The sequence below is a fragment of the Macaca fascicularis genome, chromosome 19 (genome assembly GCF_037993035.2).
Source record: "Macaca fascicularis isolate 582-1 chromosome 19, T2T-MFA8v1.1".
NCBI lineage: Eukaryota > Metazoa > Chordata > Mammalia > Primates > Cercopithecidae > Macaca > Macaca fascicularis.
Window position 1 is genome coordinate 3,062,501 of NC_088393.1, and position 18,354 is coordinate 3,080,854.

The following is an 18,354-nucleotide window of genomic DNA, read 5'->3' on the forward strand; positions in this document are numbered from 1 at the left end:
ATTGCTTGAACCTGGAGTTAGAGGCTGCAGTGAGCTGTGATCGCACCACTGCACTCCAGCTTGGGTGACAGAGCTAGACCTATCTCAAAAACAAAAACAAAAGAAAAGGAAAAAAAAGGAGAGAGTGAGTTTCCGTGTTTCCATACCCTGGGGGTACTAAGTGTAGAGTGGTGCCTTACTGCAACCAGGAGATGCAGCATGAGGTCAGAAAGTTCATTCTTTTTTGTTCTCAGGCCACTGTCCAGGGAACTCCTTTTCCTGCCAGAACAGCCAGTGTGTGACCAAGGTGAACCCGGAGTGTGACGACCAGGAGGACTGCTCCGATGGGTCCGATGAGGTGCACTGTGGTCAGTCTGCCTGTCCGGCCTGGTCTCTGGGCCCTTTTCCTTTTCCAGGGTCAGCTGCTGGCTCTGGTCTCTGGTCACTGTGCTTATGTCACTCGGGCACACAGGCCTGGCATTTACGGGGGCTGGGCAGAGAACAGAAAGGGGCACCCATGGTATGGAGAGAAATGTGAGCAAACAGCAGAGAAAAGGAAAAGTGCAGGTGTGTGATGGGGAGAAGCCTGGGGGGAGGAGGGAGAAGATATCAGGCTGAAAACAGAGGTTCTGGCCAAAGCCTGGGAAGTCCTGAATACCAGGAATTGGAGCTCTGTCCTGTAAGTAGTGGGATGTGGCCACAGGGATTTGAGCAATGGAAAGAGACAGTTAAAATGCTGGAAGAGATTAGCTGGGCATGGTGGCTCACACCTGTAATTCCAGCACTTTGGGAGGCCAAGGCAGGAGGATCACTTGAGGCCAAGAGTTTGAGACCAGCTTGGACAACATAGTGAGACCCCCATCTCTACTTAAAAAAAAAAAAATTGGCCGGGTGCGGTGGCTCAAGCCTGTAATCCCAGCACTTTGGGAGGCCGAGGCGGGCGGATCACAAGGTCAGGAGATCGAGACCACAGTGAAACCCCGTCTCTACTAAAAATACAAAAAATTAGCCGGGGGCGGTGGCGGGCACCTGTAGTCCCAGCTACTCAGGAGGCTGAGGCAGGAGAATGGTGGGAACCCGGGAGGCGGAGCTTGCAGTGAGCCGAGATCGCGCCACTGCACTCCAGCCTGGGCAACAGCGTGAGACTCCGTCTCAAAAAAAAAAAAAAAAAAAAATTAGCCAGTGTGGTGTGTGTGCCTGTGGTCCCAGCAACTCAGGAGGCTGAGGTGGAAGGATCGCTTGAGCCCAGGAGATTGAGGCTGCGATAAGCTATGATTGCGCTACTGCACTGTCCAGCCTGGATAACAGAGTGAGACCCTGTCTCAAAAATAAATAAAATAAAATGCTGGAAGAGTAGCCAACATTTTTCTAGCAATGCTAGCCCATGCAATAAGGTGTAAGGACAGCAGTTTAAGTATTGGGAAGGAAGAGGAAAAGCTTAATTCATTTGAAATCATTGTCTATCTAAAATAAATCAATATCCAAACAGAAGGAGAGAAGCTGAAAGAATAAAATAAAATGAATCAAGAAATTGACTAAAAAGCTATACAAAATAAAGGCCGGCCAGGCACGGCAGCTCATGCCTGTGATCCCAGCTCTTTGGGAGGCCGAGGTGGGTGGATCACAAGGTCAGGAGATCGAGACCATCCTAGCTAACATGGTGAAACCCTGTCTCTACTAAAAACTACAACAAAAATTACAGGCGTGGTGGTGTGTGCCTGTAGTCCCGGCTACTTGGGAGGCCGAGGCAGGAGAATGGCGTGAACCCAGGAGGCCGAGCTTGCAGTGAGCCGAGATTGTGCCACTGTACTCCAGCCTGGGTGACAGAACGAGAGTCCGTCTCAAAATAATAATAATAATAACATAATAATAATAATAATAAAGATTAGGTGTGGTGGCTCATGCCTGTAATCCCAGCACTTTGGGAGACCAAGGTGGGTGGATCACTTGAGGTCAGGAGTTTGAAACCAGCCTGGCCCACATGGCAAAACCCTGTCTCTACCAAGAAATATAAAAATTAGCCAGGCATGGTGGCAGGTGCCTGTAATCCCAGCTACTCAGGAGGCTGAGGCAGGAGAATCCCTTGAACCTGGGAGGTGGAGATTGCAGTGAGCCGAGATCATGCCATTGCACTCCAGCCTGGTGTACAGAGCAAAACTCCATCTAAAAAAAAAAAAAAGCTGTGATTTTGCTTTATACAGTAATAATGGGTTAGAAGATACAAAGGAAAAAATCCCTTTCATGATCAATAGCGACAACAAATGAAATATCAAAGACTAAACTTACAAATGTGCCATGCCTGTGACGATAATTATTATATATAATTATAGAATTACAAAATTTTGCTGAAGGACATAAAAGTAGACTAAATAAGCACAGAGACACAATATCATATACAAACATGTACGTGCGGTCATCGCCCCTTCCCCACAGCTAAGATAGAGACCTTTCTCTGTCACTCACTGGTGCACGTGACCTTGGATGCTTGACCTACGTGCCAGGATGGGGCAGCCAGAGGAACTGAAGAGGGAGGGATGAGGAGACCCCAAAAGAGTCAGGGAAGCCAAGGAGGGGCCCCCAAGCATCTCTTTGAACCTAGGGACTGTAGACAAGAGACTCAGAGATGAAGGTTCTGGGAGTTCAGGGTGAGGTCCTACCTTCGTGGGGTCCTGGCTGGTGACCTGCTGTCTTGCAGAGTGTGGCTTGCAGCCTGCCTGGAGGATGGCCGGCAGGATCGTGGGCGGTGTGGAAGCGTCCCCGGGGGAGTTTCCGTGGCAAGCCAGCCTTCGAGAGAACAAGGAGCACTTCTGTGGGGCCACCATCATCAGTGCCAGGTGGCTGGTATCTGCCGCTCACTGCTTCAATGAGTAAGCCTCCATCCCGAAGCACCAAACCCAAACCCTCTGTATTTCTCCTGCCTTCCCTCAAGCACTGGGGGTGTCACTTCGCATTTCCTTAGAGCCCTTGGAAGTAATTTTTTCTTTCCCTTTCTTTCTTGCTTTTGTCGTTGTCAAATCTGAGTGCATTCTTTTTATTTTATTATTATTATTTTTTGAGACGGAGTCTTACTCTGTCACCCAGACTGGAGTGCAGTGGCGTGATCTCAGCTCACTGCAAGCTCCGCCTCCTGGGTTCACACCATTCTCCTGCCTCAGCCTCCCGAGTAGCTGGGACTACAGGCGCCCACCACCATGCCTGGCTAATTTTTTGTATTTTTAGTAGAGATGGGGTTTCACTGTTTTGGCCAGGATGATCTTGATCTCCTGACCTCGTGATTCACCCACCTCGGCCTCCCAAACTGCTGGGATTACAGGCGTGAGCCATTGTGCCCAGCCTCTTTATTTTATTTTTTCTTTTGAGACAGAGTCTCAGTCTGTTGCCCTGGCTGGAGTGCAGTGGTGTGATCTCAGCTCATTGCAACTTCCACCTCCTGGGATGGGATAAAGCGATTCTCTTGCCTCAGCCTCCCAAGTAGCTGGAACTACAGATGTGTGCCACCATGCCCGGCTAATTTTTTTTTTTTTTTTGTATAATTAGTAGAGATGGGTTTTTGTGACGTTGGCCAGGCTGGTCTCAAACTCCTGACCTCAGGTGATCCACCTGCCTTGGCCTCCCAATGTGCTGGGATTACAGGCGTGCCCAGCCTGACTCTACCATTTCACATTCCCACCAACGGTGCACAAGGGTTGCAATTTCTCCACATCCTCCACTTGCTGTTCTTTTGAGAGTAGCCATCCCAGTGGGTTTCGTGAAGCAGCATCTCCCTGTGGTTTTGACTTGGCATTCCTCAGCAACTAATGACATTTTGTTGATGTTTTGCTCATTGTGGACATTTTTTTTTTTTTTTTTTTTTGAGACGGAGTCTCACTCTGTAGCCCAGGCTGGAGTGCAGTGGCCGGATCTCAGCTCACTGCAAGCTCCGCCTCCCGGGTTCACGCCATTCTCCGGCCTCAGCCTCCCAAGTAGCTGGGACTACAGGCGCCCGCCACCTCGCCCGGCTAGTTTTTTGTATTTCTTAGTAGAGACGGGGTTTCACCGTGTTAGCCAGGATGGTCTCGATCTCCTGACCTCGTGATCCACCCGTCTCGGCCTCCCAAAGTGCTGGGATTACAGGCTTGAGCCACCACGCCCGGCATTGTGGACATTTTTTGCATTCACTTTGATTTTTTAAAATATTGTGTTGTGATATTATCTTTTTTTTTTTTTTTTTTTTTTTTTTTAAGACAGAGGCTCACTCTGTCGCCCAGGCTGGAGTGCAGTGGTGCAATCTTGGCTCGCTGCCACCTCTGCCTCCCGGGATCAAGCAATTCTCCTGCCTCAGCCTCCTGAGTAGCTGGGATTACAGGCGCCTGCCACCATGCCCGGCTAATTTTTGTATTTTTAGTAGAAACGGGGTTTTGCCATGTCGGCCAGGCTGGTCTCGAACTCCTGGCCTCAAGTGATCTGCCCGTCTCCGCCTCCCAAAGTGCTGGGATTACAGGTGTGAGCCACAGTGCCCAGCTCGATATCATTTATCTTGATGGCTGAGATTTTTGGCAACTCTTTAAGTTTTGTGCCCAAGGCTCATGGCTGGCTCCCCTCACCCTAATCCCAACTCTGTCGGATCCTGCCTTTGTTTAAAATGTTGATGCTTGGCCAGGCTATAGTGAGCTTGTGACTCATGACTGTAATCCCAGCACTTTGGGAGGCTGAGGCAGGGAGATCACTTGAGGTCAGGAGTTTGAGACTAGCCTGGCCAACATGGCGAAACCCTGTCTCTACTAAAAACACACAAAAAAATCAAACCTGTCATCCCAGTTACTTGGGAGGCTGAGGCACGAGAATCACTTGAACTTGGGAGGCGGAGGTTGCAGTGAGCTGAGATCTCGACACTGCACACCAGCTTGGGAGATAGAGCAAGATTCCATCTCTTTTTTTTTTTTTTTTTTGAGATGGAGTCTCGCTCTGTTGCCCAGGCTGGAGTGCAGTGGCCGGATCTCAGCTCACTGCAAGCTCCGCCTCCCAGGTTTATGCCATTCTCCTGCCTCAGCCTCCCGAGTAGCTGGAACTACAGGCGCCCGCCACCTCGCCCGGCTAGTTTTTGTATTTTTTAGTAGAGATGGGGTTTCACTGTGTTAGCCGGGATGGTCCGGATCTCCTGACCTCGTGATCTGCCCGTCTCGGCCTCCCAAAGTGCTGGGATTACAGGCGTGAGCCACCGCGCCCGGCCTGTTTTTTTTTTTTTTTTTTTTTTTAAGACTGCATTCCACTGTGTTGCCCAGGCTCGTCTTGAACTCCTGGGCTCAAGTGCTCCTCCCGCCTCAGCCTCCAAAAGTGTGGGATTACAGGCATGAGCCACTGTGCCCGGCCTAATTTTTATAAATACTATTAATAAATATTAATTTAGGGGGGATGCTTCTTAAATTTTGCACCCAAGGTGAGTGTCCCATCTGCCTCCCCTGTCGGCTCTGACTCTTGGTGGCCTCTGACCTGGGGTTTGCTCCTGCAGATTCCAAGACCCGACGGAGTGGGTGGCCTACGTGGGTACGACCTACCTCAGTGGCTCGGAGGCCAGCACCGTGCGGGCCCGGGTGGCCCAGATCATCAAGCACCCCCTGTACAACGCAGACACGGCCGACTTCGACGTGGCAGTGCTGGAGCTGACCAGCCCTCTGCCTTTCGGCCGGCACATCCAGCCCGTGTGCCTCCCGGCTGCCACACACATCTTCCCACCCAGCAAGAAGTGCCTGATCTCAGGCTGGGGCTACCTCAAGGAGGATTTCCGTACGCATCTTCCTCGGCCTGCAAGTGAACTCAGGCAGGCGGGCGGGCAAATAACGCAGAAAAGGGCCGGGTGTGGTGGCTCACGCCTGTAATCCCAGCACTTTGGGAGGCCGAGGTGGGTGGATCATGAGGTCAGGAGATCGAGACCATCCTGGCCAACGTAGTGAAACCCCGTCTGTACTAAAAAATACAACTACAACAACAAAAAAAATTAGCCTTGGGCCGGGCGTGGTGGCTCATACCTGTAATCCCAGCACTTTGGGAGGCCGAGACGGGCGGATCACGAGGTCAGGAGATCGAGACCATCCTGGCCAACATGGTGAAACCCCATCTCTACTAAAAAACAAAAAATTAGCCGGGTGTGGTGGCGGGCACCTGTAGTCCCAGCTACACGGGAGACTGAGGCAGAAGAATGGCGTAAACCCGGGAGGCGGAGCTTGCAGTGAGCCGAGATTGCGCTACTGCACTCCAGCCTGGGTGACAGAGCGAGACTCTGTCTCAAAAAAAAAAAAAAAAAAAAAAAAAAAAAAGCCAGGCATGGTGGTGAGCGCCTGTAATTCCAGCTACTCAGGAGGCTGAGAATTGCTTGAACCCGGGAAGCATAGGTTGCAGTGAGCCAAGATTGCGCCACTGGACTCCAGCCTAGGTGACAGTGGGAGACTCTGTCTCAAAAAATAATAATAATAATAAAATAATAATAATAATGCAGAAAAACACAGTGGGTCTGCATTATTCTCTGATTCTGTATTCATGAATTCCACTGCTTGCTAAGATATATTTATAACCCATCATCAATGCTACTGCGATTTTTTTTTTTTTTTTGAGATGGAGTTTCACTCTTGTTGCCCAGGCTGGAGTGCAGTGGTACGAACTGTGCTTACTGCAGCCTCCACCTCCGGGTTCAGGCGATTCTCCTGCCTCAGCCTCCTGAGTAGCTAGGACTACAGGCATGCACCACCACACCCAGCAACTTTTTTTTTTTTGTATTTTTAGTAGAGACAAGATTTCACCATGTTGGCCAGGTTGGTCTCGATCTCCTGACCTCATGATCCTCCCACCTCATCTTCCCAAAGTGCTGGGATTACAGGTGTGAGCCACCTCACCCAGCCAAAAAATTTGATCTTAATGTACTGAAATGCACATCTAAATAGCCACACGTGGCCAGTGGCTACTGCATTGTGTGGTGTAGTTTCAGGGGTGGTCAGTCAGTCACAAGATGACTGACAGAGAGAAGTGGATCCAGTGGAGAAAAATAAGGCAGGGGTGGGGGCTGCAGCTTTAAATAGGGAGGTCAAGAGATGCCTCCTGGAGAGAGGAGATGAAGGAGGAAGTCAGACAGATTCTGCAGGGACAAGCATTTTGGGCAGCAGGAACAGCATGTGCAAAGGCCCTGGGGTGGGAGGACAACAAGGCAGCCCCAGGGCTGGAGTTGATGTGGACTGATTTAATGTTTAGCAAGAGTGGCGCTGGCTGCAGGGTTGGGAATGGATTTCAGTTGGGTGGGACCAGAGTGACAGGAGTGAGTGAGGAGCCGCTGTAATGACCCGGGCAAGGATGGGCGTGAGACAGGGGCTGATTCTGGGTGTATTTGGGGGCTGACTTGAGGCCGACTTGGAATTTGAGGACTGTGGATCTGGAAGGAGACCCTGAGATCCCTGAGATGGGGAATGCTGAGGGCGGAGCTTGTGGAGGGGAGATGAGGATCTCGGGCTGGGGGTGTTATGTCTGATGCCTCTTCCTTGTCCAGGCAGAGTGTTACCAGGTGAGGTGTTTACCTTTTGCAGTTTCAGAGCCAGGTGTTGTAGGCGGCCACGCTTGCAGCTGGGGAAACTGAGGGAGGCTCGGAGAGGAGATGTCCTTCAGCCTCCCAGCTCAAAGTGGCTGCCAGGGCTCCGGCACTCTCACCCTGCTTTTCTCTCCCCATCGGGCCAGTGGTCAAGCCAGAGGTGCTGCAGAAAGCCACTGTGGAACTGCTGGACCAGGCACTGTGTGCCAGCCTGTACGGCCACTCACTGACTGACAGGATGTTGTGTGCTGGCTACCTGGACGGGAAGGTGGACTCCTGCCAGGTGAGCCCCCGATGCCCCAGACCCCAGAAAAACACAGAAATAGACAGGAGCGTGTTCAAATGCTGTGCAATTCAAAGATATCTGGATGTCCGTTCTTGAGGAATTTTAAAGCAGTTGGGACTGAGAGAGGCAGGTGCTGCTTAGAGGATCTTCCAGAAGCTCTAACCTGACTGCACTTCCTCCTCTACCCTCCATGGCTCCCTGCTCCCTCCCAGTAGGCCCCAGGTGCGTGCCACAGAGGCTGGGGTCCCTATGTAATCTCCCTGGCTACGATGGGGTCCCTGTGTAAATCCCCCCAGCTACCCTCTAAACCGGGACTTGTGTAGGGACACAGATGCTGTTCCCAGCACCAGGCCCGATACCACGTACCACCCAAGAAACACCTCTTGTATGAATGATGCCAGCACACACCCTGGGCATCAGATTCTCTCCGTCTGTACGGGAAAGGTTGGTCTACAGGAACCCCGCGGACTCTTGCCCCTGGGTCGTCAGTTGGGCCAAGAGCGACCTGCAGGCTCAACTCAAGAACTTTCCAGGGCTGGGCGCTGTGGCTCATGCCTGTAATCCCAGCACTATGGGAGGCCAAGGCGGGTGAATCACTTGAGGTCAGGAGTTTGAGACCAGCCTGAGCAACATGGTGAAACCCTGTCTCTACTAAAAATACAAAAATTAGCTGGGCATGGTGGCGGGTGCCTGTAATCCCAGCTACTCAGGAGGCTGAGGCAGGAGAATCATTTGAACTGGGAGCCGGAGGTTGCAGTGAGCTGAGATCGCGACATTGCACTTCAGCCTGGGTGACAAAGCGAGACTCTGTCTCAAAAAAAAAAAAAAAGAAAAGAAAATTGGGTCACTCAAAGCTGCCTCTGCTGTTTACCTGGAACCTTCTTTTTTTTTCTTTTTCTTTTTAGATGGAGTCTTGCTCTGTCGCCCAGGCTGTAGTGCAGTGGCATGATCTCAGCTCACTGTAACTTCTGCCTCCCAGGTTCAAGCGAGTCTCCTGCCTCAGCCTTCAGAGTAGCTGTGATTATAGGTGCGCGCCACCACACCCAGCTAATTTTTGTATTTTTAATTAATTAAGACAGTGTCTTGCTCTGTCACCCAGGCTGGAGTGCAGTGGCACCATCTTGGCTCACTGCAACCTCTGCCTCCCAGGTTCAAGAGATTCTCATGCCTCAGCCTCCCAAATAGCTGGGATCACAGGTGCCCACCACCACACCTGGCTAATTTTCATATATATATATATTTTCACTTTTATCCTCAAGTTTATTCCTGTGGTAAAACTAAAATAATTTAATATTTGAGAGATCAACAGAAACAAGAGAATAATAATAATATTAATTATTGCTAATATGTGTTGAGTGTTTACATACAGTGTTACATATAGTATTCTAAGCATAATACTATGATGCAAATATTTTTTTTTTTTTAAATTATACTTTAAGTTCTAGGGTACATGTGCATAACGTGCAGGTTTGTTACATATGTATACTTGTGCCATGTTGGTGTGCTGCACCCATCAACTCGTCAGCACCCATCAATTCATCATTTACATCAGGTATAAGTCCCAATGCAATCCCTCCCCCCTAATTTTTATATTTTTAGTAAAGACAGGGTTTCGCCATGTTGGCCAGGCTGGTCTCCAAATCCTGGCTTCAGGTGATCCGCCCACCTCGTCCTCCTAAAGTGCTGGGATTAGAGGTGTGAGTCACCATGCCCAGCCGACAATTACAATTTTTGTTTTCAATGTATCTCATTGCTCTTTCTTCTTTCACCCACTTGGTCTCGTTTTGCAGTGTTCTGTTCTTGTTTCACGGACACCATTTCTTCTTTTTCTCTGAGGATCGTAATTTAATCCCAGTTACAGTTCTTCTATATTCTATATTTGTGGTTAACTGTATTTCAGGCAAACATAAGTTTTTCTGTTGTAATTGAGTGTCTTTATTTCATGGAGATTGGAATCCCTCAAATGGTGCTTAAGAATGAAAGGTCGGGTGCAGTGGCTCACATCTGTAATCCCAGTACTTTGGGAGGTTGAAGCACCCAGGTCTCTTGAGGCCCGGAGTTTGAAACCAGTCAGGGCAACATAGCAAAAGTCTGTCTCTACAAAAACAAAAACAAAAATTAGCCGGGTTTGGTGGTGCATGCTTGTAGTCCCAGCTACTTGAGAAGCTGAGGTGGGAGGATTATTTGAGCCTGGGAGGTGGAGGCTGCAGTGAGCCAAGATCACAGCACTGCGCTCCAGCCTGAGTGACAGAGTGAGACCCCATCTTAAAAAAAAGAAATTGAAAATTTAAAAATGTCACTAAATTCTTGATGTGATCTCATATTTGCTATTCACGTTCTCTTGGTGGGGGACATTAACACCTTGTGTTCTTGGATTCTCTGTCCCCTTTCAAGGGACCAAAGACCTCCTGGTCTCATTGATCCTTTATGGTTGCCCAAATCCCTTTTCTGCCTCAACCAACCCAGGTCCTCTTGAGAAAGCTTTCTCTTTTGTCTTGAGCTTCCACACACGGGCTGGGCTGCCGCTTCCCTCTGTCAGCCTCTCGTGATTTTTCATGGCTTCAGTCCACCACCAGGATCTCCCCTGCCTAATTTTTTAGCATGGTTGTGGATTCCTGTCTTTTTTGTGCGTACCTTTGCTCTTGTTTCTAAGGGCTGGTGGGTGAGGAAAAGATAGGGAGAGACTGCTACACGTGCTTAGATTCCCATATTGAAACCAGAAGCTGGAGAAAATGCTAGGAACTAATAAGAGAGGGCTCGTCTTTAAGAATGTAAGAGTCGGCCGGGCCCGGTGGCTCACCTGTAATCCCAGCACTTTGGGGGGCCGAGGTGGGCAGATCACTTGAGGTCAGGAGTTCAAGACCATCCTGGCCAACATGGTGAAACCCCGTCTCTACTAAAAATACAAAAAATCAGCCGGGCGTGGTGGCAGGTGCCTGTAAATCCCAGCTACTTGGGAGGCTGAGGCAGGAGAATCCCTTGAACCTGGGAGGCAGAGGTTGCAGTGAGCTGAGATCGCGCCACTGCACTCCAGCCTGGGCGACAGAGCAAAACTCTGTCTCAGAAACAAAAACAAACAAAAAACACACACGGAATGTGAAAGTCAGTGTGAGCTGGATATGGGAAGGTAAAAAATGGTGAGGCCAGATGAGTGAGAGCAGATGAAGCAATGCTGCAGCTACCAGTGAGATATCTGGAGGCACCCGCATGGCAGTCATACTGTCAGTCTAAGCAAGTGGTGACATTATCAAAGATCTACTGGGTTAAGAAGAGGAGGGGATGTTACTTATTTGGGTCATGTTTTAGCCTTCCAGATGTAGGACTGAAAGACATCTTGGAGATCCTATAGTCCAACTGTCTTGGGTGGTTTTTGTTGTTTTCTTCCTCCACAGAAGAGGAAAACAGGTTCTGAGATGTGAATGATCAGCCCACAAGGGCTCTGTGAGCTCGGGTGGACAGAGGTCCTGGCAGTCCCAGCTCAGAGCTCCTTCTTGGGCCTCGCAGCCCTGGCATTTGGACTGGCTGCTGCCGACCCATCCTGAGGGCGTGTTTTGGTTTCTTAGGGCGACTCAGGAGGACCCCTGGTCTGCGAGGAGCCCCCTGGCCGGTTCTTTCTGGCCGGCATCGTGAGCTGGGGAATTGGCTGTGCAGAAGCCCGGCGTCCGGGGGTCTATGCCCGAGTCACCAAGCTACGTGACTGGATCCTGGAGGCCACCACCAGAGCCAGCGTGCCTCCGGCCCCCACGGTGGCTCCTGCCCCCGCCGCCCTCAGCACGGCCTGGCCCACCGGTCCTGAGAGCCCTGTGGTCAACACCCCCACCAAATCCACACAGGCCCCCAGCACTGTGCCTCTTGACTGGGTCACCGTTCCTAAGCTACAAGGTATTTTCGGGGCAGAAAGGTAGAAGATGATGTACGCGCCTATCTTGATTTAGGGAGAATTGATATCGTCATAGTATTTTCATAATTTTGGGTCTTCCTGTTCGAGGAAAGGTCATGTGTATCCATTTATTCCCATCTTCTGTTGCGTGTACCCTCACGGTATCTGTCTGTCCATAGGTCTTGCCCATGTCTTGCTAAGTATGGCGATCTATCAATGGAATACTTTTTTTTTTTTTTTTTTTGAGACAGAGTCTCGCTCTGTCACCCAGGCTGGAGTGCAGTGGCATGATCTTGGCTCATTGCAACCTCCGCCTCCTGGGTTCAAGCGATTCTCCTGCCTCAGCCTCCCGAGTAGCTGGGATTATAGGCGTCTGCCACCACACCCAGCTAATTTTTGTATTTTTAGTAGAGACGGGGTTTCCTCATGTCGGTCAGGCTGGTCTCGAAGTCCTGACTTCACGATCCGCCCACCTCAGCCTCCCAAAATGCTGGGATGACAGGCATGAGCCACCTCGCCCGGCCTGGAATACTTCCTATTGTATTTTCAAATAGCTTGTACCCAGACAACTTGTAGGATTGGCCGGGCGCGGTGGCTCATGCCTGTCATTGCAGCACTTTGGGAGGCTGAGGCGGATCGCGTGAGGTCAGGAGTTCAAGACCAGCCTGGCCAACATGGCGAAACCCTACTAATTTTTAGTCTCTACTAAAAATTAGCTGGGCGTGGTGGAGGGCACCTGTAATCCCATCTACTCGGTAGGCTGAGGCAGGAGAATCGCTTGAACCCAGGAAGTGGAGGTTGCAGTGAGCTGACATGGCGCCACTGCACTCCAGCCCGGGTGATAAGAGCAGAACTCCATCTCAAAAAAAAAAAAAAAAAAGAAGAAAAGAAAAAACTTGTAGGACTATATCTGTTTCCAAAACCTGTTAGTTGCTTTCATATATTTTTTATATATATATATATATATATATATATATATATATATATATATTTTTTTTTTTATGAGACAGAGTTTCACTCTTGTCGCCCAGGCTGGAGTGCAGTGGTGCGATCTTGGCTCACTGCAACCTCCACCTCCCGGTTCAAGTGATTCTCCTGCCTCAGCCCCCTGAATAGCTGGGATTACAGGCGTGCATCACTATGCTCGGCTAATTTTTGTATTTTTAGTAGAGTCAAGGTTTTGCCATGTTGGCCAGGCTGGTCTCGAATTCCTGACCTCAGGTGATCTGCCCGCCTTGGCCTCCCAAAGTGCTGGGATTACAGGTGTGAGTCACCGCGCCCGGCCATGCTTCATTTCAGTTCACCTACACCCCATACTCTGTTCCGAAACCCCATAGCAATCGTACCCCTTCCTTTTCTGAGCCGCCCCATGGGTCTCCTGGAGTGCAGCCCTGTCTTTGCAAGGAGCCCATAAACCTGGCTCTGTGGGCTGCGGGTCTGTGGCGGGGGGTCCTCAGGCTGACTGGGCTGCTGCTGTTGCTTTGTTAACTTCCATCCCCCAAGCTAGGCCACGAACTTGCTGCAAGACCTTGGGCAAACTACGGACCCCTCGAAGCCCCCACGGCTTCATCTGTGGAATGGGAGGGATTGCGGCACCTTTAGGGCCTGGCTGCAGTTGGTGTCCCGGGACCCTACCCACCCCCATGCTCCCATCCGAGCAGGCCAAGATCCCCAGACCTGGTCTTGTGTCCCCCTTCCAGAATGTGGGGCCAGGCCTGCAATGGAGAAGCCCACCCGGGTCGTGGGTGGGTTCGGAGCTGCCTCGGGGGAGGTGCCCTGGCAGGTCAGCCTGAAGGAAGGGTCCCGGCACTTCTGTGGAGCGACTGTGGTGGGGGACCGCTGGCTGCTGTCTGCCGCCCACTGCTTCAACCAGTAAGGCCCGCCTCCTCCAGGAAGGCTGCCCGGTTTCCCCTCCTCACCAGCCCCTCCCTGTCAGAAACCATCCTGCTGGGGCTGCCTCATGGTGCCCCCCCTACCCCTCGCCCCACCCCGGGGAGCAGCCCTTCCTCTCCTGAGGGCAGCTGAGAGGCAGGAGGGAGCCAGTGCCAAGGCTTCTGAGGACAAACAAAAGGGGAGGGGGAGAGGGTTCCTTCCCCATTGCTTGCTACCGAGGCCGCATTTATCTTGGAGATTCCCACATCTGTGGCCCACATCAGTGGTCCCAGCTACTCAGGAGGGTGAGGCAGGAGAATTGCTTGAGCCCAGGAGGTCGAGGCTGCAGTGAGCCTGATGGTGCCACCGCACTCCATCTGGGGCAGCAGAGCGAGACCCTGTCTCAACAAAAAAACAAAGAGACTCATAAAGCTGTAGGGGTTGGGAGGGCTTTGGCACAGGTGTAGAAAATGAAGCTGAGGGTCCCCTGACTTGCCCAAGGTCCCCCAACTCGGGATCCTTTTCAGGAGGAGCCCGGCAGCCCCTCTTCCCCTGGTCCTCCCTGGAGCCGAGGGTCAGAGGAATGGTCCTGGGGCTCAGGCAGCCCCGTGCAGCTTCCTGGGGGGGGTGCATCAGCCCTGTCCGTCCCCCAAGAAGGCGGGCATGTGCTGGAGGGCGGGCACGTCTGAGGGCCCTGTCTCCACAGCACAAAGGTGGAGCAGGTTCGGGCCCACCTGGGCACTGCGTCCCTCCTGGGCCTGGGCGGGAGCCCGGTGAAGATCGGGCTGCGGCGGGTGGTGCTACACCCCCTCTACAACCCTGGCATCCTGGACTTCGACCTGGCTGTCCTGGAGCTGGCCAGCCCCCTGGCCTTCAACAAATACATCCAGCCTGTCTGCCTGCCCCTGGCCATCCAGAAGTTCCCTGTGGGCCGGAAGTGCATGATCTCCGGATGGGGAAATATGCAGGAAGGAAATGGTGAGTGCTGCCCCGATCGAGGGGAATGGTGGATTTATTCTCCAGCGCCTGGCCTGGGGAGGACCAGGATGGGCATCTCTTACCTGGACCTTAAACCAATTCCACGGCACAGGGGCCTCTGTGGCTGATCCGTTTGTCTTTAGTCCCACTGCCTACACACCACTCACCTCCCCATTCCATCTGGGGGCAAAATCTGGCCGTTGCCTGTTTGTATAAATAAAGTTTTATTGGAACAAGGGCCACGTTCTCACATCAACAGACTGTCTATGGCTGCTTTCCTGCAATAGCAGCAGAGGTAAATACTTGTGACAGAGGCTGGGCGCGGTGGCTCACGCCTGTAATCCCAGCACTTTGGGAGGCTGAGGCGGGTGGATCACGAGGTCAGGAGATCGAGACCACGGTGAAACCCCGTCTCTACTAAAAATACAAAAAAAAAAATTAGCCGGGCATGGTGGCGGGTGCCTGTAGTCCCAGCTACTCGGGAGGCTGAGGCAGGAGAATGGCATGAACCCGGGAGGCGGAGCTTGCAGTGAGCCGTGATTGCGCCACTGCACTGCAGCCTGGGCGACAGAGCGAGACTCCGTCTCAAAAAAAAAAAAAAATACTTGTGACAGAGACTGGCCTTTAAAGCCAAAAATATTTAAATTCTCTGGCCATTTATAGAAAAATGTTTGCTGGCAGCCACATGCGGTGGCTCACACCTGTAATCCCAGCACTTGGGGAGGATTCAGCCAGTGCATCTCTTGCAGTCAGAAGTTTAAGACCAGCCTGGCCAACAGGGCGAAACCCCGTCTCTACTAAAAAAATACAAAAATTGGCTGGGTGCGGTGGCTCACGCCTATAATCCCAGCATTTTGGGAGGCCGAGATGGGCAGATCACTTGAGGCCAGGAGTTCGAGACCAGCCTGCCGAACATGGTGAAAGCCCATCCCTACTAAAAATACAAAAATTAGCCCGGTGTGGTGGCGCGCACCTGTAATCCCAGCTACTCGGGAGACTGAGGCAGGAGAATCACTTGAACCCGGGAGGCGGAGGTTGCGGTGAGCTGAGATCACGCCATTGCACTCCAGCCTGGGCAAAAAGAGTGAAACTCCGTCTCAAAAAAAAAAAGCAAACGTCCCACCCCAACAGTTAATGCTTCCCTTGACCTCAGAATGGCCTCCTGCACATTACCCAGGTGCTAGGGCAGCAGCCCCATGGGGACAGTGGGGAGACGTTTGCGCTCTGAGCGAGGAATCCGAGGCCCACCTCCTTCTCACTCTGTGGCTTTGTGTGATTCCTGCAACTCTGTGAGCCCTGGTTTCTTCATCTGTGGGGTGGGGATGCTGCATCTCGGCACTGTTATCGGACCCGAACTGGAGCTGCTCTGATGATCACTCTGCAAGTGGCCTTTCTGGGCTCTTTCCCTGGTAGCCACCAAGCCCGAGCTCCTGCAGAAGGCGTCCGTGGGCATCATAGACCAGAAGACCTGTAGCGTGCTCTACAACTTCTCCCTCACAGACCGCATGATCTGCGCTGGCTTCCTGGAAGGCAAAGTGGACTCCTGCCAGGTAAGCATTCCAAGGGGGAAACCGGGCAGTATTGAGATGAAATGCCCACACCCGTTCACCTGGCAGTTCTGTGTGTGCAGACCTAGATGTCTTCCCTCCCTTTCCTTCCCTCCCTTTCCTTCTCTCTCTTTCTCTCTTTCTGACGGAGTCTTGCTCTGTCACCCAGGCTGGAGAGCAGTGGCACGATCTTGGCTCACTGCAACCTCCGCCTCCCGGGTTCAAGCGATTCTCGTGCCTCAGCCTCCCGAGCAGCTGGGATTACAGGCATGTGCCACCATATTTTTGTATTTTTAGTAGAGACGGGGTTTTACCATGTTGGCCAAGATGGTCTCGATCTCCTGACCTCATGATCTGACTGCCTGGGCCTCCCAAAGTGCTGGGATTACAGGCGTGAGCCACCGTACCCAGCCTAGATTTCCTTTTTTTTTTTTTTGAGATGGAGTCTTGCTCTGTTGCCCAGGCTGGAGTATAGTGGCATGATCTTGGCTCACTGCAACCTCTGCCTCCTGGGTTCAAGTGATTCTCCTGCCTCAGCCTCTGGAGTAGCTGGGACTACCAGCATGTGCCTCCACGCTTGGCTAATTTTTGTATTTTTAGTAGAGACGGGGTTTCACCATGTTGGCCAGGCTAGTCTTGAACCCTTGACCTAAGGTAATCCGCCCGCCTTGGCCTCCCAAACTGCTAGGATTGCAGGACTGAGCCACTGGGCCCGGTCATAGCCACCATGCTCAGATTTCTGAAGGGCTCAACCGTGCACGCAAAGACAGAGGTTAATTTTCAGGCTGGATGCAGTGGCTCATGCCTGTAATCCCAGTGCTTCAGGAGGCTGAGGTAGGATCAGCTGAGGCCAGGATTGCAAGACCAGCCTGGGTGACATAGTGAGATCCCGTCTCTACAAAAATAAAAAAAAAAATGTCGGGCCGGGCGCGGTGGCTCAAGCCTGTAATCCCAGCACTTTGGGAGGCCGAGACGGGCGGATCACAAGGTCAGGAGATCGAGACCATCCTGGCTAACACGGCGAAACCCCGTCTCTACTAAAAACACAAAAAATTAGCCGGGCGAGGTGGCGGCGCCTGTGGTCCCAGCTACTTGGGAGGCTGAGGCAGGAGAATGGTGGGAACCTGGGAGGCGGAGCTTGCAGTGAGCTGAGATCTGGCCACTGCACTCCAGCCTGGGCGACAGAGCGAGACTCCGTCTCAAAAAAAAAAAAAAAAAAAAAAAAAAATTGTCAGGCAGAGTAGCAGGTGCCTGTGGTCCCAGCTCCTTGGGCAGCTGAAATGGGAGGATCTCTTGAGCCCAGGTGTTCTAGGCTGCAGCAAACCGCGATCACACCACTGCACTCCATCCTGGGTGACACGGCAACATCGTATCTCAAAAAAACAAAGACAGGCAGGTGCAGTGGCTCCTGCCTGTAATCCCAGCACTTTGGGAGGCCGAGGTAGACAGATCACCTGAGGTGTAGGCAGTTCAGGACTGGCCTGGCTAACATGGCAAAACTCCATCTCTACTAAAAAAATACAAAAATGAGCCAGGAAATGTGGCAGGTGCCTGTAATTCCAGCTGCTCAGGAGGCTGAGGCAGACAGAATTGCTTGAGCCCAGGAGGCGGAGGTCCCAGTGAGCTGAGATCGTGCTACTGCACTCTAGCCTGGGCAACAGAGCGAGGCTTCGCCTAAAAAAAAAAAAAAAGGCATCAGATTTCAAGAGTAATTCTCAAAGTTAGATGCCATTATTACTAAGCAATACAAAACACCAATGACAGTGTAAATGCCCATTCATAGGCAGTAGTTAAAAGAAAGGTGGTAAATAACCTGCAATGGAAACCTACCCAGCCCAAGTTCTCAAACCAGACTCCTGAGTTCAAATCCTGCTTCAATTGCTGTGTGACCCCAGGCAAGTGCCTCAACCTCTCTGGGCCTCTGATCCTCATACGTAAAGTGAGAAGCATAACAATGCCTATCTTCTAGGAGTGTTGTGAGATCACTGTCTTGCATAGTCTTTTCTTCCTATGTATTCATTATGTTATATTCTTTTTTCTTTTTTTGAGACGGAGTCTCGCTCTGTCGCCCATGCTGGAGTGCAGTGGCCGGATCTCGGCTCACTGCAAGCTCCACCTCCCGGGTTTACGCCATTCTCCTGCCTCAGCCTCCCGAGTAGCTGGGACTACAGGCGCCCGCCACCGCACCCGGCTAGTTTTTTGTATTTTTTTAGTACAGACGGGGTTTCACTGTGTTAGCCAGGATGGTCTCGATCTCCTGACC

General features: G+C 51.6%; 1 protein-coding gene across 4 annotated transcripts in view; it reads left to right on the forward strand.

Moving 5' to 3' along the window:
* TMPRSS9 (transmembrane serine protease 9) overlaps positions 1 to 18,354 on the forward strand; it is a 64,084-nt gene that overhangs the window by 40,880 nt on the left and 4,850 nt on the right. For 3 of the 4 annotated variants that reach the window (XM_045378467.3, XM_045378469.3, XM_065536371.2), the window contains exons 7-14: positions 234 to 347; positions 2,675 to 2,846; positions 5,468 to 5,742; positions 7,675 to 7,811; positions 11,378 to 11,696; positions 13,395 to 13,566; positions 14,273 to 14,544; positions 15,958 to 16,094. In XM_045378467.3, coding sequence (XP_045234402.2) covers positions 234 to 347; positions 2,675 to 2,846; positions 5,468 to 5,742; positions 7,675 to 7,811; positions 11,378 to 11,696; positions 13,395 to 13,566; positions 14,273 to 14,544; positions 15,958 to 16,094 — 1,598 coding nt within the window. The remainder of the gene's footprint in view (positions 1 to 233; positions 348 to 2,674; positions 2,847 to 5,467; positions 5,743 to 7,674; positions 7,812 to 11,377; positions 11,697 to 13,394; positions 13,567 to 14,272; positions 14,545 to 15,957; positions 16,095 to 18,354) is intronic. The other variant, XM_045378470.3, reaches the window with a different exon arrangement.